General features: G+C 43.1%; 1 protein-coding gene across 13 annotated transcripts in view; it reads left to right on the forward strand.

Annotated features, from left to right (window-relative positions):
* LOC102924940 (AGBL carboxypeptidase 4) overlaps positions 1-21,331 on the forward strand; it is a 1,182,350-nt gene that overhangs the window by 1,102,974 nt on the left and 58,045 nt on the right. Inside the window, exon 15 of one of the 13 annotated variants that reach the window (XM_076564762.1) lies at positions 5,310-5,393. The exons of the other annotated variants lie outside the window; for them this stretch is intronic. Within the exon in view, the coding sequence (XP_076420877.1) occupies positions 5,310-5,378 (69 nt within the window). The 3' untranslated portion in view covers positions 5,379-5,393. Of the gene's footprint in view, positions 1-5,309; positions 5,394-21,331 lie in introns of those variants that run through there. 13 annotated transcript variants of the gene reach the window in all.

Here is a 21,331-nt window from a genome sequence, read left to right on the forward strand (position 1 = left end):
AGCTAGTGTTTAATAGTTATTACAGAAAGATCTTCAGAATAATAATACTTACCAGACTCTTAAACCATAGCATTTTAAAGATAATGATAGTTGTGATTATTGAAATAGCAGTGTGTAGGCCTGAAAAGACAGACTTTGAGGAGCTAATAGCCTTAGCTCAGCTCCTCTGGCCATTCCCAAGCCCCACTCCTGACAAAGTCTTTCTTCTGTAATTGGTGTGTAGTCTACCCAGTCCCATAAGTCTTTATCTCATAGGGATTTCTCTATTTGTTCCATTTCCTTCTGTGTGGATTTACAGTTTAACTTGCAAAGGACAAGCACATTGTTCCATTCCTGGGTTTGGGGTATGTGTGCATGAGAATGTTGGAGCCACTTGTGGTCATCCCTAAGGGCTGAAAATGTCAATGACAGTCTTAAAATGAATATGAACAGCAATAAATGTTATCCTCCAGATCCCCCATGGGCGATTCAGACAGTAGGTGCAACTTGGGCCTGGGTTTCCCACAAAGACATTCTTAGAAGTGGGCTGGCTAAGATGCTGGAAGAGCTGAAGAGCTGGGACTAGGAAGGCAGAATTCTAAGGTTGTGGGCAACAAGTAACTGAGGCTGCTGCAGGACCAGTCGTTCTCACTGGCTGTGCCTAGAGGGCATACCAAGGCCAAAGCTTCCCTTTAAAGCCCTCATATCGTCACCTGGGCAGACTCCAAGGTTGGAAGATGGGACTAAGTCAGGGTCCCAGTACAGTGGGCAGTTTCCTTCTGCTAAGAGTTCATCCCCAGGCCATGACCTTGAAACAACCTCCAGTTGCTGTGTCATGGGTTGTTTTTACTGTTGTTTGATTGCTACACACTCTTGCTGTGTTGTCCAGGCTGGCATAAAACTCTGTCCTCTTGCCTCTGCCTTCTGAGTATTGGGATGATTATAGATGTGTGCCACTGAACCCAGCCTACAGCATTTAAAATATATATTGACATTCATTTATCATGTGTGTGAAGGGGTGGTATGTGTGAAGGTCAGAGAACATCTTGTAGGAATACATTCTCTCTATCAAACATGTAGGTTCCACGGATCAAACTTGAGTTGTCAGGTTTGACAGCAAGCCTCTTATTCAGTAAGCTATCTTGTCAGCCCTCAAGGCATGCAGTGATTTTTTTTTAACAGAGATCTTTGTTACATGGCATAAATAGCTCCTCAGGACTCTGAAGGGGAAAAGGGAGATGGTGCTATGATTTATTTCCTGAGAATCCATAGACTTCCAGACGTTGTCTCCTCCAGTCTGTGCATAAGCTGTAGGAAGTGGGTATCGTTAGCTGCATGTCTCAGGTGAGAAAATGGAGGCTTCACGCGAATGCCTCTCTCCAGCTATAACCTCTACAGGTGCACACCTTCATCATTCCACAGCACACCAATCGGCTGTGTGCTTGTTGACTCCACTGTGAACTCCCTGGGGAACAAAACCCTGTCACCTCTGCATGCTTTTGCAAACAACCAAGTGTTTAACACCTAAGTAAGATGTCAGAGATAATGCTGGACATGTTGGCTTGCCTGTAACTTCAGCACTTGAGAGATGGAGGCAGGAGAGTTGGGAGTTTCAGGCCAGCCTTCATGAGACCTTAGCTCAACCACAACCAAAGCTGGGGAGATGGCTCCTTCAGTAAAGTGTTAGCCATGCAAGCATGAGGATCTGAGTTCCTATCCTCAGCACCCGTGGACAAACAGGTATGCTGGCTCGCCTTTGTAGCTTTAGCAATGGGCAAGTGGATCCCCAAAACTCATTGGCCAGCCAGCCTAGCTGAATCAATTAGCTTTAGGTTAATGAAAGAGACTGTGTGAAAAAACAAAACAAGGTGGAGAACAGTTTAGGAAGATACCTGACATTGACCTTTGACTTCTACATGCACAACACGCATGTGCATGTATATATACCCTCACTGTCACATACACATAACCCACATGAACGTGTACATGTGCCACATGTCAACACACCTTGGCAACAATAAAAATCCAACGCAAAGGAAAGCAGCTGGAACCTGCAAGGTCACACAGGTGTTCACTGAAGAATTGGAAATGGATGCCAGATGGGCCAGACTCCAAGGTCCATTACCCCGGTTCAGCCCAGGGTGTTCTTGCTTCCCAGGGACTTGACATTTCTCAAGCGTGTCATTTTTATCTTTCAAATATTTGTAAATAGCTGCTCTAGAAAGGAGAAGTCTATCAATTTCACTTTTACTTAAGATGCCATCATTTTGAGAGTAAAGGTTCAGAATGAATCCATGACCTTTAGGCTAAATTTCCATTATAAATAGGTACCAGGCTTATCCTACAATTTAGAATACCCTGCTTCCCCTCTACCCCATTATAAAGAAATTTTTATTTCAAAAATTCTTAATGAATTCTGTAAAATCGAACATGCCCGGTAAGTTAGGGGCTGGAGTTTTATGTGAGACTAACACTAATGCAGTTAAGAAGTCTGGGGATGAGGGTTAGAACAGTGAGGAAAATGCTTGCCTGGCACGTAAATGGCCCTGGGTTCAATCTGTGGTACTGACAAAACAAGAAGGGGAGGCAGGAAGAGGGGAAAGTGGAGGGGGAGGAGTGGTAGGAGGAGGAAGAAGAGGAAGTTGTTGCTTTGACCTTCAGACAGCTTCTCTTTAAACATAGATTGTGTTCTTATCCTGAGGATCCGCATCTCCTAAACTTGCCTGCTTTGGCTTCTTTTGACCTTGAGTTAAGAACTAATCCTGATCTTCTGGGGCCTGAGAGCTTCCCTGCTCTATGTGGAGCCATAATACCTCAGAGCTGGATGGACTGCAAAGATGTTCCAAACTACACTTTTTATGTATAGGATGCTTCATGACAGGCCAGGGTCACCTTTTGTCACAGGGACTCTGCCCTGGAACACTCGTCTCTTGACCTTGGAGCACACACATTCTAGCTCTGGAGATAAATCACAAGGGATTATCACAGATATTTTCACTGATTTGTACCAGAGATGTTTAGTTCTCAGAGCAAATTCACATTAAATCTTTTGACTCTCTGACACACCACGAGGTAGGAGTTATTGCTCTCTCTCTCTCTCTCTCTCTCTCTCTCTCTCTCTCTCTCTCTCTCTCTCTCTCTCTCTCTCTCTGTCTCTCTCTGTCCCTGTCTCTCTGTCTCTCTGTCTCTCTCTCCCTTCTCTCTCTGTCTCTGTCTGTCTGTCTCTCTGTCTCTGTCTCTCTTTAGATGGAGACACTAGAATCTAAAGCTATTAAGTTAACTTTCCTAAGAAATGTCATCATGATTCATTCTTAGGTCTGAATCCAGGTGGCCTAGAACTAAATCCACAGTGGATGAATCTGGAACAGAAAAACATCAAGAAGACAAAGTAGTTGTTTATCACTATGGCCTTTTCATCTTTAACCCTTCTAACAAAGGAGCCACACTCAGAGTCTCCAAAGACCTCCAAGGCTTTCCCACAGTCTCAGAGGGAATAAAGGGCAGAACAGAGCTCAGTGTAAAGGAAGCAGAGGGAACTCAGGTCCCAAGCCATGGCCAAGACCAACACAGAGTCTGAAAGAGATGCATGGGCCATGCTTAAAGTGGTGATTGGAGTTCAGCTCTTCAGAACCCACATAAATGCTGTGTGGGCATGGCAGCCCACCTGTGTGTCCAGCACCAGGAAGGCAGAACAGAGACAGGGACTTCCCCAGACAAACTGGCTCATCAAATTAATCCTATTGGTTAAACTCTGAGTTCAACTGAGAAACCTTGCCTCAGTGAGTAAGTTTGGGGAACACCCAGAGAGATTCCAATGCCAACCTTGGGCTACCACAAGCATACACATTTTTGCATAGGTGTGCTCAAACTTACACATGTAGACTCATACAAAAGAGTATGTACACATTCATACATCCTACATACACAGGAGAATATATTTTTGAAAAGAGGGAGAGAGAGAGAGAGAGAGAGAGAGAGAGAGAGAGAGAGAGAGAGAGAGAAGACTAAAGGCCACAAGACTAAAGGCCACAATAAAACACATACAAGGCCAGAGGATGACTGGAGAAAAACCCCTAGGTAAGATGCTGATAGTTGAGACACGGACCACAGCAAGAGCAGTCATGTCAGGAGAAGAGAAGAGAGAGGAAGAGGGTCTGGCTAGTCTTTTAGGTGAGCCCTTTAGAGAAGAAATAGATTTTTTTAAAAAAAGAATAGTGACCACGTTCTAAAGGGCCCAGAATGCAAGGCTAATAGCAGCTACTGGAGGTTCCTGGGCAGGGGAAGGGCAGAGCGACAAGTATTAGTTCTGATTATGCAATCAGCACCAGTGTTTATACCTCAAAACAGTGACCCTTTTTAATCTGACAGTTGGCTCTACTATAATTTGTTAAAAATGACAAAATGTCTTACTTTGCTGCAGTTCATTTTGGCCTTTCTTAATATTAGAAAGTTAATTTCAGAAGGGAAATAAATGTATTAGTGTTGTCATAGTCATGAAAAGATGGATTTTGCACTGTCAAGCATTTACTTTGAATGAATCCATCATGTTATAAAATGGCTGCCATCTTCCCAGCTCCCTCCCCCTCCTCTCCCTACTCTCCCCCTTTTCCTATATCCCCCTCCTCCCACCCCTCAATCCTTCCATCTGCCAACACATCTACTGTGGTGTGCTCTGGGGGACACAGGCATAAAGGACACAGTTAATGCTCTTAGGCAGCACTCACTCCAGAGGAGGAGGAAGAAAAAGGACCCTGCACCATAGGTGTTAGTCAAAGACTGAGCAAGCTCAGAGAAGTTGCTTATCCCACAAAGGGAAAGGACTCTTCAAAAAATGTGTGTTTTTATTAGTAAATATGTGCTTGTGTGAGAGTATAGGCATGCATATGCTGTGGTGTGTGTGTGTGTGTGTGTGTGTGTGTGTGTGTGTGTGTGTGTGTGTGTTTGGGTATACATGCACGTGGGAGGGGGGACATGTGCATATGTGTTTATGTATGTGTAGAGGTAAGAAGTCAATGTAGGTATCTTCCTCAGTCATTCTCCACGTTTTTTTTTTTTTGTTTTTGTTTTTGTTTTGTTATTTTTTTTAGAATCTCTCATTGAACATGGAGCTCACCAGTTGGCTACACTAGTTGGTCAGCAGGCCTTAGTGACCCACCTATTTCTATCTCCCTGGCTCTGGTATTAGGATGTGACATGCAATAATTGGCCAAATTGCTGTTTAAACTCTCAAAGAAGCTGCCTCTGGAGGCTGAGTTTCCTACCCATCTTCATTTCAGACCCAAATATGTTTGTCTCAGAGTGTCCACCAAGTGCCCCTGCTTCTGTTTCAGGGAGAAAGGAGAAGAGCAAAGCTGCCCCCAAATGAAAACATTGTGTCTTTGAGAATAGCTAGAAGGTAAGCTATTTGCAACAAAGGTTGCTATAGTTTGTCCCTTGACACAAATGCCTGCTATGGGAAGCCATATGTGTTCCCTAGAGAAGACCTTCTACCCAGGACTTCCTTCATCAGTAAGAGCCTTGTCTCATTCAACTAGATCCTGTAACTTCAACAATTGGTGCTCCCCTCTGATTGAGCAGTTTTTTTTCCCCTTTCATGTCCAGCCCACAGAATCACTATAGCATTCAGTTCTCTCTCCATGCCACTGTTCCTAAGACCCTCTTGCAGTATCACAGCTGGAAATGGATAGGATAAGATCCTAAGAAAACTACATAAAGTAGGCATCATCTCCATGCTAAACATGGACAGAAAGATGCTGGGAGTCCCACCTGTACATGTGAAGAGTGAAGCCTTGATTTCTGCTAATGCTCCTTTGCCATCTCCCAGTGTTGCATTCACAGTGTCTCTTGTGGTGTCATCACGGACATATTTTTGTTTTAGTGTTATAAAGTGAGAGAAGAAAACAATTTTGTTAAGCTAGGAGGTGAAGTGATTAGAATGATAAATTGGCCTGAATGATTTATAAAGTGGGGAGGGGATGGAGTCTACTAGGATAATGTAGGTTAGGGTGTAAGAGAGGAGAGCATGTTCTCTCTGTCTCTCTCTGTCTCTGTCTCTCTCTATATATATATGTCTCTCTCCCTCCCTCCCTCCACCTCTCCCTGTCCCTCTCTCTCTGTCTCTCTCTGTCTCTGTCTCTCTCTCTCTCTCTCTGTGTGTGTGTGTGTGTGTGTGTGTGTGTGTGTGTGTGTGTGTGTTGCTGAGGGTTAAATTTGAGATCTGCTTCATGCTAAGCATGAGCTCTACCACTGAGCTACATTCCTAGCCCCTATGCTCTCTCATTTTCAATGACAAAGCAACAAGTGGGCCCTTTAAAGCTTGCAAAGCGTTATCTAAATTATTTGACTCATAAGCTCTTTGGGTAACGTTTTGATGGATTCCTATGATTAGCCTCAATACCACTGGGTCCCATTCAAGCCAGTTGGGATTAATGAGTTAGAGGCAATCAAATCACAGATTGTCAGAACCAGAAGGGGTATGAGAGAGAGTCTTATTTAGCTTCATCCTTTTACAAGTGAGAAAGTTAGTGCAGGAAGGAAAAGGCCTTCCACAAGGTCACGGTGATAGGTGGCAGACACTCCACTGGCATTTATTATGTCTTTTTTTCTTAGCATCTTCCACTTCGCAATTAGGTACTTTGAGGCAAATTGTTTAACTGATGCCAACAATCCTTCATGTACAGAAGCACAAGAAAGAAACCACAGTTGTCTGACTTATCCATGCCCCTCTGCCGGCAAAGTGTGCGACTTTACATCTGAGGACGGCCTTGTACATCTAAACCTTGGATTCTTGACATTGCCTTTTTGGTCTTTCACTTCCCAATGCTTTCTTCACTCGGTTCTTATATATTTAGTAATTCATAGTCATAAATATAGCCATTCATCTTGTGGTCTGAACTCAGAGTTATTGCGCAACTACAGGCATCTTTGGGAATCAGGAGAATGAAGCACATATTTCTGCAAGGAATTGACTGTATTAGTTAGTGTTATGCTGTAATGACAAATGAACCCAATAGCTTGGCATGTTAGACACTAAAACTTTATGTCATGCCCATGTTACAGGAGGGCTGTGGGTGAGTGTAACTTGGCTTACCCCTGTGTGCCTTCTCATCTAGGTTCCAGGATGAAGATTTTGCCCTTGATGGGGATATGCTACTTTTTAAACAGAAGATTGAAACCCAATTTCACTGAAAGCACCCACAGAAATACCTACTATCCTGAGCACTCACATCCCATTTGTCAAGGCTGTCCCACAGCCAAGGTCAAAATCAGTGGCTTCTTAATAAACGCAATTATAATAGGAGATCCCTCCTTACAGGCAGGAGAGAATAGTCTGGAACAAAGACCTATTGAACCAAAATTGCCTTGTTGATGAATCTCAGTATGGTATCAGAGAAGTCAATTGCTTCTCTGAACACAGTTTCTAATCTCTGAAATAAACATATTGGTGTGGGAAATCAAATCAGATATGCTGAAGTTTCCAATCCCAGTCATACCACAGACTGCCTATGTAACTTTAGGGAAGTTACTCAACCACCCCCTTCACAAGTGTAAGGATTTCAGTCTCTCAGTGTTTCTCATAATCTCATTTTATTTTTAACCTTAGAAATATTTTTCAGGAAATAATGTGTCTTGTGAGGAAACATTTTTTTAAGATGTAATTCGTTTAAGTTCTATTATGCTTAGGAAAATTGAATTCAATATGTTTCTGAATAGCGGTATTAATAGTCCATAAAAACATCACTGTTCAGTCCCTTCCCAATGGGGGAAAGAGTAATTTAGCTCTGCCCCTCCATGCTAAAGTATTGGCTCCTGAAGGATTCTGGGAGAGGATGCATCAATATCTTTAGTTGTGTACCCACTGATGAGGCTTCCAGGATCCAGTGGTCACACAAATGGCCTTGGTTAAGCTCAGTGGGTCACAAAACAAAAAGGCATGGATGTGGGACACAGATTTATTAGAAGGCAAAGGGGTTGAGTGAGAGCACTTAGAATGCATTTTGTACATGTATGAAAATGTCAGAGAATACTTCAATTGATTAATAATTATATGCAATAAAGTAAAATCACTATTGTTTACTCATCTCTTTGGCCAGCCAGCTATACCCAGCTCTGTCAGTGTCTGCTGGGCATTTTTATTGGCCAGTATATGTGGGCTGTAGGATCCCAGTTATTTGTTGACTTTTAGCTTTGCACTGTGGCGATCTAGGCCTGGGCTCTGGGCCTGCAGGGACAGCACCCTGCTTTCCTCCACCTTCTTGTTCCTGACTGAAGGAAATTCTATTTCTGTAGATGGTACTCATGGAAGCTTTTCTGCCAAACTATTGCTATGGCTTGGGCTTCCTTCCCTGAACTCTCCAATCCCTTATGTGGGTCTCTGTCACCCTCCATAGGATTTCCAGATTCTAGCCCCACACTGGACCTAAGGGTATAAACTCTGTCATTTAGGAACTATGGTCGAGTCACAGCACCCAGAATGGACGCTGACACATGGAAGGTGCTTTGTGACTAGTTGTTGAATGAACTAGTGCACATGGCTCTATTCCACATGACCGGGCAGTTGATCTCTATGAGGTGTGGAGTCCACAGCCAACAGGCACCTCCAAGCTGCTGGCAGACCCAGTGCTCACCCCTCCACAGCCTTGGCACATTTGATTGCCTAGAGCCACCCAGCCACCTTCCTTCTCTGTCACTGAGGGTCAAAACAGCTCGTGGTCTCTAAACCTCCCAGTTGATTTTCTTCTCCCCATTGTGTAATGTTGTAGCATTTAAACTTTAAAAAATAAATGCATCGATTTATTCTTGAGGTTTTTTGTTTGTTTGTTTCTGCCTAGGAAGTTTCTGTGTGTGTGTGTGTGTGTGTGTGTGTGTGTGTGTGTGTGTGTGTGTGTGTGCGTGTTTTGTTTTGTTTCAACTTACTTCCCCAAACCAGTAAAGATAGCCTCACATAGACTTGAAGAAACACATAAAACAAAGATATGCAAATACCTTTAAATCCTTTCTGTCTTTTACTCTCCTGTGTGACCTTGGACAAGTGAGGCACCCTCTCCAAAAGAAAACTTATCTTAAAAATGAAGATAATGTCCACAGTTCCAGTTTATGGAAAAATTCAGTGAGATGCCACATGCCACACAGCTTAGTGTTCTCATGCCACATGAAAGATTGCTGGGTTTATAACAGCTCGCCATTGTGAACATTAGCCAGCACCAGCACTGATGGAAAAAGCCCTTTATTTGAATTAACTCAATTAGTTCTCACTGTCACGATGTAGTTCATTATTATCATCCCCATTGTATAGACGAGGGAAAGAGAATAAAAGGAATTATCCCAGCAGCCCTACAGGCAGTCCAGTGCTCAGACTGCATGAGATAGCTCTGCTGTCACAGCGCAAGATGGTCATGGCATGGGTCCAGGCCCCTTCCCATGGTCCTTACCTCTTCCGACCACTTTTCTTGTTCCATGCTCCCTGATCTGTAAGTCAGGCCACTTGACATGAAAACACCCTCCTTCACCACCCTTCATGGGAGCCCTGAGCCCTGAGCCTTTGCCAGGGAGCACTGGACTGGCTTTTCTGCCATTTATCAGGCTGCCAGAGGACTGGGCAGCCTGTCTGCTTTTCACACAGAGATATCAGGGTAGCTGACAGAGCTGGGGAGCCTTGGAAATGGCATTGGCTGTGAGCAGAATGTCAATGAGGGACCTGGCCCAGCGTATAGTGAGGTTTTATGATCTGGAAAGCTCCCTGGTAGTCAAGAAGGAAAAACTATTGGCTTGGGCCCAGCTGCCAGCCCCCTGCTCCTCTCTCTGGGCATGTGTTTGTGGTCTTGAATGTCTTGAGAGCCATGCAGTTGCACTGGTTAGGCACCTGTTTCCAGGCTGGGTCCAGAGACCTAGAGGAAGTGGGTTCTTCATCTTCAGGCTGGAGTCCAAAAGAGAGAGAGTATAGGGAGAGGAAGAAAGAGGGAAGGAAGAGAATCACAAAGTCTCACTGAATCCAACAGGGATTAATAAATAAAAGCTGAGGGTGGGGGGGGGGGAATGAAATAAATCATAATGAATATCTTAGCCCACTAAGTCACGGAGATGGCCAACTCAGAACAGCAAAAATCTGGAGACTGAGGTCCATGGCAAAGTTGCTCTTTACAGAAGTTTTTACAATGATTTTTATATTTAAAATTAATACAAGTTGTATATCACTCTCCATAATATGGATTGAAGTCATTTGCTTCTTCATTGTCACCTTCAGGGATTCCCCCTTACTTTGCTTCTCAGCTGCCCCCTAGCCCTCCATCTTAGCTTGGTGTTGAGTCCATGGGATTATGTAGGGCAAGATTCTAGAGACTTGAAACCCACCCACTGCAAGCAATGGCTCAAAGTGTGCAGGAGCAGTGATTCACCAGCATTTAGCAAGCTCCTGCCAACTATTAGTCACGAAGCTCCCAGGGATACAGAGAGGAGTTTGACCAGGATCCAGCCCCAGGCAGCTCACAATGTAATGTGAGAGGCAAGCCTATCACTGAGTTTTCATGGTATAGGGGTCACACTAAATTGACAATGCCAGCTTTAACATGCTGGCCAAACTCTATACAGGATTTTTGGTTGGTTGTTTGCTTCGTTGGTTAGTTGGTTGGTTTGCTTTGTTTTGCCTTATAGCTACTCAAAACAGTTCTGAGGCAGATAGTTTCAGGACTATTACAGTATGAGGAAAGAGAGGCTGAGAGTGAATGACTTGCCTCAGTCTTGCAGCTGGCCAGTAGAGAAATTAGAATTTCGATTCACATCTTTCTTCAAAGTGTGGGCTCCTCCTATTCATACTCCCTTGATTCCTACAATAGAGGGTGATCTCAGAGGACAATAAACAGTCTAGAAGAACGATCAAGAAAGGTTTCCAAAAGGATGAAACAGCAGTATTGAGTCCTTAAGGATAAGTAGGAGATGTCTAGATATGTACAAGTCAGTAAAGGGTTTTCAGTATGGGAAGAACATGAGATAAGCAAGGGGTGCTGAGAATAAGACTTTGTTGAGGATAGTCTGAATGACATTATAGGACAGTGATCGGGCATAAGGCCAGAAAAGTGAGTAGAGCCAGATCATGAAGACTTTTTATTGTAGAAAATTATTCTCTGGGGTGTAGCTGGAAGTTTTCCTGTGTCCTGCCTGGTCCTGCAGCCACTCAGACCCAAGTAAACACACAGAGGCTTATATCAATTACAAATTGCATGGCCATGGCCTATGGCTCAATTTTCTTGCTAGCTAGCTCTTATAACTAAACAGTCCATTTCTATTAATCTGTATGTGGCTTTACCTGTGTGCCATTACATGCTGTTCCCTGGACAGTGGGATGGTGTCTCCTCAGCCTCTGCCTTTCTTCTTCCTGTCTCTCTCCTGGATTTCCCACCTGCCTCTAAGCTGCCTTGCCACTGGCCAAACAGCTTCATTTATCAACCAATCAGAGCAACACATATTCACAGCATACAGAATGACATCACCCATCAGCTACCTTAAACTCTAGTGCTGTGGGATGTCTTTCTGTATGCTGTAAATATGTGTTGCTTTGATTGGTTGATAATAAAGTTGTTTGGCCAATGGTGAGAAGAAGTTTCGTAAGTAGAAGGATGGCATAGTCAAATTTGTGCTTAGAAAAGTTGTTGCCAGCCATGGGTAGAGGATAAAATGAAGGAGGAGAGACTAAATGCTCTCTCAGGATCTATCCATCTTCATTTGTCTCCATCATTTATCTGTGTCATGGTCTCATCTGTCTTGTCCCTGTCTGCCTGCATCTGTCTAGTTATCAGCCTCTATCTGACCTGCCTATTTATCGGATCCATTGGCTTCATTATATAACCCCAAGGAAGTCACTTCTACTCTGAGCCAAGGGTCCCCTATCAATAAAATAAGGATCATAATGCCTGCCTCAGAAGATTAGACTAGGGATTGAATGTGATATTGCATGTGAAATCTTTTTATATATTACAAAGTACCATACAAATATGAAGGATTATTATTATCTACCTTTTGTTCTCTCTGGTGTGTTTTTTTTAAACCCCAACATTTACTAAGGATGGACTTAAGGCTAGATAACATCTATATATTTGATATATATGAGAGAAAAAGTTTATAATGTATCAGAAAGAATACTAACCTTATAGTGGATCAAAGAAAAAGTCCATTGAAAGCTAGAATAGACATGTGTTCTTCAGACTTCAGACTTCAGTTGAGAAAAAAGCTTTGGTGACAACTTAGAACATTGTGTTTTGCTCGTCTAGTTATCTTTTTCTCTGTCCATCCATCATCCATCCATCCATCCAATCTCCTGATTGTCTATCTGTGCTGTTTATATTCACAGGTGGTCACTGACTTAAAACCACCCCAGTCACATTACCCTTCATATCCAACTCCTTGCCTCTAGAGCCCACTCCTCACCACCATGTAATTTCAAGAGCCCATACCTTAAAAGAGAAAAAAAGACCACTGCTCTTGTTGATGTGAAGTCCTCTGTCTCTCTCTCTGTCTCTCTCTCTGTCTCTCTCTCTGTCTCTCTCTCTCTGTCTCTCTCTCTGTCTCTCTCTCTGTCTCTCTCTCTCTCTCTCTCTCTCTCTCTCTCTCTCTCTCTCTCTCTCTCTCTCTCTGACTTTCCTTAACTCTTTCTATGTGGTTTTCAAGATTTTTTTAAGACTCAGGCTGGTCCCACATGGCTCTGACACTCCACAGTTCATGAGCCAAGCAAACTTTGAGTCCAAAATTAGACTCAATGCCATTGAATTCTGTAGTCTCTATGACTGAGCTAGGACTGTCAGAGAGGTTCCAGGCAGATCGAAATCTCTCCATCTATAGCAAAGGTTGTACAGACTTCATTGTGTAAGTCACTCATCCCTAACGAGCCCTTAAGAAGCAGTGTTTCACAGTGGGTTAGAAGTCCTATTGTTATTTCTAAACTTAGAATCAGCAAGATAAAGACAGTGCCTCCCATGAAGGTTGCCATGATGACTAAGTGGTATAAGGTCTGGTGTGAACTGCTGACCCACTGTGCTCTGTGAATTGACCAGTCTGGATTTCAAATAATTCTTCTGTAGTAATGAAGCATATCACCACTGAATATCCTGTTTTTATGGTTTTGTGTGCAGGTGTCTTCCTGCAAGTGTGGGTGTTATGGGCATGTTTTAAATGTTGATCCACTGCTTATGACTGCTAAGAACCTAGGAGAGTGGTATGCAGTAGAACTTTCTGTAACATGTTAATACCCCTTAGCAGTGCCCACTGCAGTGTCTCTTGAGTAATTGTATGTGGCTTAGTACAACGAAAGAGCTATAGTTTTTAAGGGTTGATTTAAATTAGTGTAAATTGTCACAAATTATTACTGTATAGCCCTAAGATGTGCTCCCATACCCCTTTTCTAATTATTCCTGAAGTAATTATGGTATGAAACACATATTGAACACCTGCTAAATGCTTAGGCACCTAGATATGCACTAAATCAGCTAACACATGCCAGCCCTGTGATGTGAGTGGTCTTACTGTCACCTTCCTACTAATGATAATAGACTGAGATTTGAGGCAATAGCAACTCCTTTAAAGTCCCAGAGCAATACAAGATTGGAGTCCAGATTTCTGGTCTAAAGCCATTTCCCTTGTATAACCCATACTCACACTGTCTTTTAGAAATGTAGGCCTAGTTTCCAGGGTGAGTGTAAATTTCCCTCTTGTTATAAATATATAGCTCATACAGCAAAGAGTGGATTTGAGTGGTAGGTGAGGGAAGGGGGCATTTTGAGTTGAAGCAGAAGCAGGAGACATCTGGGAGGCAACTGCAGTAGTTCTGAACCATAGCAGCCAATGTCAAGAGGCCCATCACTGGTGACCTCCAAGTCCCAGTGTCAGACCTCTAGAAATCACTAAGAACAAATCCTTATTTGAAGAATGCTGGGCCCGAAGTTCTGAGGCAAGAAGGTGCTTTCCCAGGATCGCCTGAGTTGGTAAAAGACCTTTCTTTATCTCTTGCCATGATCTTGTTCCCAGAGCACAAGTTCGCATTATGGCAGGGACTTTTTATCATCACCAACCTCCACCTCCACCCAAAGCTTCCTTTCATTTATAGACATTGCTCCTCTATGTTTAGATGCAATCAAGTTACCAAAAAGACAGGAATTTAATTTTTTTCTAAACAAATCAATTTTTGCAAAGAATGAGCAAACCCACTGACGGAAGTTTGAGTATTTTCTCCAGAGAATACAGAAACTCATACAAGGTGTCTTGGAAGTAGATGAGAAATGGCTTATTCCATTTTTATTTTTAGAGAAGAGAGGGGAAAAAAACCCAAACAACTTTTGTGATGCCTGATGATATTCCTCTCTCATCTCTCATTTGCTCACAACTATTTTGTCTTAAGGCTCTGGGAGCCCATGGGAAGCTGCTGTGTGATTTTTATCTTCATGATTAAAGTGTTACACTTTATTGAGTTCTTTGCATCGGCAGCAGAATCTGCAATGCAGGATTTTACATAACACCTCATTTTCTTCTCGCACCATTACTGTTATTAACCTGGTGGCAATAAACAGAAAATACAGCTTTGCTTGTGCTGTGCTCTTTACTTTTGTCCCAATAGCAAGAAGAGATTAGAAGGGGAGGAGAGAGAATCCGGGGAGAATAGGAAAGAAAGCTTGACTCTTTATGTCCCTTCAATGTCTGCCCTTCTCCCTCCCTCTCCTATGACAACATTTTCACAGACAAGCTAGGATTAACATTGACTCCAAAAAGGTATTTTCTCCTCTCATCCACTATGAACTCATGCATTTATTCATTTAGGAAGGATTGCCTCAGCACTCACTGTGTGCATGACACTGTGCTAGATGCTGTCCAGAAAAAGATTTGTGAGGGGTGCTTGAACCCCTGAGAGAAAGAGACATGTGAGGGAATAATAATGAAATAGTGACCTGGATATGATAAAGTTGGAGGGTCAAGTGAGAACAAGAGAAGACACGTGATCAGCCACACCCAGAAGTCATCCAGAGAACAACATGTTTGCATTTGGCTTTGGAGGATTTTAAAAAGGACAAGGAATTCCTAGCAACAACAGGAGCAGAGGCTTGAGGGGGACACAGAGAAGCATGGGATACCCTGGATGCTCTCAATTTGGTATGATGAAAGCACAGGGTACTCATTAGCAGACAGCAGAAGATGAGGTGGACGATGGTGACAGATCAATAGGGACGTGATCTTCATACGGCAAATTCATGTCATATATGTTGATAATATCCCCATTTCTCTCCCCTTAAGATTGGGCCAAAGAGTAGCTAATCACTACAAAAGCCTCCAGTAGGGAGAACTTGTCTGTGGGGACAAGCTCTGGCTGAGTAAAGCAATAAACAAAGATTACAGGTCTCCTCAGAGGGAGTGAATGCCTGCAGCCCCTAGGTAGAACACTTACTTCTAGAGGGTGGCACATATATTTGAGAATGTGTCTTTAGGTGTTTGTTAATTTTTTTCCTTCTGTTTCTATATCCTAAGAAAGACGTGCTATGCTTCTGCTTTACTATATTGAGAAAGAGCTCTATTTTTATAGGAAACATATGACTATATGGGGGAAATGTGCCTTTCATTCAAATTACCATATTTGGGGAAAAATAAGCTTGTTTTTGGACCCAAATAGCATAACCCAAGACCATAGAACATCTGATCACATTGTGTACTAACTGGGAACAAATCCGGCATTGATTGGAATGTATCCTCCCAAACTCTGACTTTCAAATCTCTGTTCCAAGTACAACATTGGGATATGAGAGTCATTGGGAAGTATTTAAACCATGAGGGCTCTGCCCTCAAGTGGGTTAGTGATACTGTAAAAATGGCTGGCAGAGTGAGCTTGCTCTGCTCTCCTCTACTGTCCAGTGGAAGCAGTTTGTGCTTATCTGGGCCCTTCTGCTTCCTGCTGTGAGGATGTAGCAAGAGGGCTCACCGGATGCTTCCCAACCTCCAGGACTCAGAGAAATTAATTTCTGTTCTTTACGCTCTGTCCAGCCTCAGATATTCCTAGAGTAGCCCAATACAGACTAAGACACGCGAGGAAGAGGCAAACGTCCAACTCAGACTTGTAAGATGAAGGCAAGAGCTTAGTGAGTGGTCTCTCATCCGAAGTCAGAACCTCAGGAGCTAGTCAGGCTGTCTTCCTTCACACAAAAAGGATCCTTTTCTTATCCAGGCTTGGTGGATGGAAGCAGAGGACTGCAGCAAGAAAGTCAAATATTTGAAGACTGTAGGACACCTAGATCATGATAGTAAAAGGTGTTCTAAGTTGTCACCAAAGCTTTTTTCTCAACTGAAATCTGAAGTTGAAGTCATAAGAGGAAAGTTTCTCCATATTCTCAGAGCATGTTAGAAGGAAAGCCAAGATGAGTTTTCTGGCAAAAGAAAAAAAAAAAAGAACATTTCCCAAGAGCCTACTGTAAACCAGCACCTCCAACTCAATAGTTAGACATCTATCCTTACCCCTCTGGATTCGCTGACAGCCTCCTGCAGTAGGTATCCCCAAGGATCAAGGCCACAGCTATTTATTGAGCATCTAATATGTGCCCAAGGGTGCCCTAGTTTCATCACCCTTTGCTTTTTAATGAAGAAACATTAACTTTTAATTATCAAGTTAAAATGTCCCTTAGCTCTCATGGGTTTCTATATTCTGGCTCAGTCCTCTCTTAGCTGAGAGCTCCTTGATTATTTTGCTTCATCTTCCCACTCAAACTGCAGCTTCCCAAAGACAGTCCAGGCACTCTCTCTGCAGGAGCAGGCATGTGATGTGATCCCCCGGGGGAGAGACAAGCAGAGGCTTTGGATATAATGAGACATGATTAGAATCCCGGTTCAGCTCTACAAGATCTTAGCAAGCCACAGTCTCTGAGCTTTTACTGAGATCATGATCTATTTCCTTGGTGGATTGTTGAGAGTTGGATGAGCTAATTGTTGTGAGATATTCAAATGTGCAAGACAGTGGTCATTGTCAATAGCTTTCCTATTGAATAAGGAAGAAATTTACACTTCTGTAAGGTGGATCCCCAAGCTCCTCTGAACTCTGTCAAGCACTTGCCCCTGTCCTTCACTCCTCCTGACTCTCATCTCACATGCAATTTCAGATAAAATGCCCATCTTTCCTACAAGGTTTTAAGCTCCAAGTAGGCTACATGCCCTGTGCCAAGGAGAGGGCCTGTGTATACTATCACTGTGTAATTGAAAAGAACATGTTGAGAGTCTATAAACTTCTCGACACTGTGTTAGGCATTAAGCCAGTTACCTCATCTAACTTCACACGACCCTGTGTGTTGGGAATTGTTATCTCTAATTTCCAGAGGGGAAACAAGGAATCTGAAAGGGAAACTGATTCTACTCCAGGTCATCAGGCTCCCCCTTGGTGGATCTGACTCTGAAGGTCGAGTCTACAAGCCCTCTGAATCACTCTGCTACCATGGCTGCCCTTCTGTGATCACTGTCATTGCCATGGCCATCACTGGGGGCAACAGACATTGATATGGAGGATGAAGCAGAAATAAGGAGGATCTACTTAACCTTGATGGCCTGTTACAAACCTGCTCTTTCAGTGCCAAGCCTCCCGTCTCTGTGCTTCTCTTTTCCAGGCCTGGAGGGAAAGGAGGAAAATGGAAGCAAGCAAAGGCTCTTTCTTCCTGCCAGGCCAGGCATGGGCCTCCCTGGATCCTTAGAAGGAGGATGTAACAATGTCTGCTGTTACGTGCAGATTTGACTCTTCACTTCTAAGTGAAGTTAGACAATAAGAGACACATTGGAGGTAGGGAAAGGGAGTTGTTCCTTCTCATCTTGCTGTTACTGGAGCATTTCCTCTGCTTGAAAACATGACACTCACAGGTTACCCTGGTTCTTAATTTATTCTTCTGAGCCAAAAGGAGTTCACAGATGCAGAGTTTGGACTGTTTTGATAAGTTGAGATTAGAAGCTCAGTCGCTGGTCAGAAACACCCAGGGTGAATCTCAGCATTGCAGTTTGCAAGTTCTCCTTGCCTCTGTTTCCCATCTGGCAGCAGTGCTCACCTCATATCTTCATTAGAGTGAAGGCAGGACCAGACCCAGGAAGGGCTCCTTAAGGGGCAGCAATGTCTGTGGTGTGAGGGTCATTGAAAGCGTGGGCTATGGAGCTAGCTGGCTTGGGTTCTACCAGTTGTCACTGTGTGATATGGGACTCCCTCTGCATGTGATTTAACCTCTCTCCTGAGTTCCCTCATTTGTAAGTAGTGTTTCTATCTGAAAGTTTGCATAACCGGCAATGATTGATGAGCGTCTGGCATGTGGTAAGTCTACACTGTTATTATGCCCTCAGTAACTCCCCTGTGGCTCATCTTAGTGCAGTCCTAACCTGTACAGTACCCTGCCACAGTACGCCTTGCCTACCTGCTGCCTGTGGCCATGATGCCCACCTGGGTGTCATTCCATCGGTTCCATTTACCCCCAGCTCTTGCAATGATACCTGGCATATAGGAAATTCATAGTAAAAATTCAAAGACTACTAATTAATTTATGAGTATTTGAATAAAAGGACATTCAAAAATCTATAAGAATTCAGAGAAAGGTATAGTAATTGTTAGTATTAAGGGGACTTGTTTGTCAAGAGACCATTTGTGCTGAACAGTAAATGATGAACAAGATGTTACCAGGTGGTAAAGGAAGGGTAGCCCGGAATGGGATAGAGGACATGAGAGCATGGAAGAAAGTGCTCGAGACTCTGCCAGGCTGGTGGGTGTGAGACAGAGAGAGCAGGAGATGGAGTCCTGAGGCCTAGCTCCTTGGTCCCTAAACAATCTACCTGGATTTCTTACACGGCTTTTCTCCTCCTTTATGGCAGAGCCTGCTGTTCAGCCATGTTCAAGCCATACCTGACAAAGGAAGACGTCACCATGCCACTTCAGAAAGTTACACTACACACAGTAGATGACCTTGACACTGTTTTGTTTGTTTGATTGTCTTCTGAAACACAGTCTTGCCACATTGCCCAAGCAGGCTTCAAACCTGCTCCCAAGTAATCCTCCTACCTTAGACTACAGGTGTGTGCCACTGTGTCCAACTGCTTGGTTATTAAGCAGTCTTAAATTTTTCCAACTTTCAGAGATATTTCCACTTTTAATATACCTAACTGGAAAATATGTCAGTTGATTTAAAATATTTCTATTGGTTTGTGTGTGTTTGTTTACCTGCGTTCCACAGGAAAAACATCTTCTTGGGGTGCATCTTAGATAAGACATTATCGGCTGTTCTCTAACATTTCTAACCCCTCCTATGCACACACTCACTTTTTGTTTTGTTTTGTTTTCTGAGTGTCAGAGGCCAGCCATGCTCAGCTGGAGAGTTCCTCAGCTCAGAGGTGAAGAAATCTTCATGGCATGGGCTTGACTATAATCAAGCCATTGCTTGCTAGATTGTAAGCTCCTGAGAACAGAAAAATAGAGAGAGGAGCCTTGTGGTCAGCTGCCCTGGTTTCCACTGGCCCCCAGTTCCCTCATCTACAAAACAGGAATGGTAACAGAATTCACCCTTTTCAATCTATCCTTGCCCAAACCTAGCTTCCTCCTCATCTCCAAACCTGTCATAAAGCCCCTCTGCCCTTCCAGAACTGGACTTCCTTGGATCTTCCTTCATTTGACTGAATGTATGATAAAGACTAAAGCACTCCCCGGGGTAAAGGATTCAACACCATATCAGAATACCAAGCTCAGGTTTTTGGCTTGTGCAGAGTAAGATGAAGCAGCTCAGAATGCAGAATGAAAACCCAGTTCCTCCCTGGTGTCTAAAAGAAAGTGAACTCCACACTAAATTATGTTTCAAATATGCCCCAAGGTAGTTTTAATTTTATTGGCACTGATTTTAATTTACTCTTTAGGCCTCTGATTGCAGGATGAGCTGTTGGCTGCTGGCGAGGGGACAGCCCTTCATCACTTGGTTTTAATTAAGGTTCTTAAGTTTGGAAGGAAAGAACAAAGATGTCCCTTCCCCCACTTCTATTCTCATTCCTAAGTTATAATTAAGGGCCCTGCATCTGCGACAAACTCCTTCTTCTATCTAGTACAGCTACAGAAAATAAGTTATTTGACTGCAAAATACAGAAAATAAGTTGTTTGACTGCAAAATACAGAAAATAAGTTATTTGACTGCAAAATATTTGACTTTATGGGGAAAAAACCCACAAATACTTGAAGATGCGTTTGATCACTAATTAATTCATTTGTCCATTCATGAGTTGGGTTTCTCATTTCTTCCTTTATCAGCCTTTAGTAAGAGTCTATATGCCAGCCCTTGTCCTGGTCCTGTGATGATCCCTGCCCCCAAAGAGTTCACATCATAATGAGAGATGAAAATAAGGAATTACCAGGTCATGAATGGGGCTACTCACTTAGCCTGAAGCATAAAATAAGGTCTTTTAGGAGATTGAACCCAGGGCCTTGAACATACTAGGTAACTGCTCTACCACCAAAGATTCTCTCTTTCTCTCTCTCATTCATTCATTGATTCATTTTTAGACAATATTTCTCTCAGTTGCCTGGGCTGGTCACAAATTTGTGACCTTGCTCTCTTAGCCTCTTAAGTATCTGGGATGACAAATATGTGCCATCATCATGCTCAGCAAAATAAAGCATTCTAAACCAAGAGTTTACTAATCAAAATGAATAATACTATCTTTTAAAACAAGCCCCAAATCTCAGTAGTTTTGATATACTAAAGGTTCATTTGTGCCTCACATCATAGTCTGATGCAGGTCTTCTGATCTGTAAGTACTGATTCAGGGTCATAGGTAAATGAAAAGGAAGACATGACTGACCACTCCTAGGTCTGGTTGAGGAGAGAGGTTTTATTATAGATATGAGGAAGAAAACAGCCAGAGAGGCATCTGGAAGGCATCTGGAGAGGGGGGATAAGAGAGAAAATGACAGAGGGAGCAAAGAGAACACATGGGACCCAAGAGAGCCTGTAGCCAAAATGATTGAGTTACACAGGAAAGAAAAGATGGGGGAGGGGAAGCCCAGCCATTGTGCTGAAAGGTTTAGGGTAGGAGGAGGAGTGAGAGGTTCTGGGAAGAGCCACAGTTACTGAGGGAGAGTTGTCCTGGGTTACTTTAGGCTCTGACAATAGCCTGCTTTTTTCTTATGATATCAAAATTTTTACAGGTGGATTCCATGAAGGATGAAAATATGGTTGATTGTATGTAAGTGTTATGGCCAGCCCCAACATGGCAGTATCCATTGTTGTTTACATCCTATTTAATCTGGATAATAATAACTGGATAGCAAGAAAGAATGGCAAATGTTTTCCTTATATAGGATAGCTGAGCATCTGTTCAGTTTGTGCCTTAA

This window comes from Peromyscus maniculatus, chromosome 2, assembly GCF_049852395.1.
Source record: "Peromyscus maniculatus bairdii isolate BWxNUB_F1_BW_parent chromosome 2, HU_Pman_BW_mat_3.1, whole genome shotgun sequence".
Taxonomy (NCBI): Eukaryota; Metazoa; Chordata; class Mammalia; order Rodentia; family Cricetidae; genus Peromyscus; species Peromyscus maniculatus.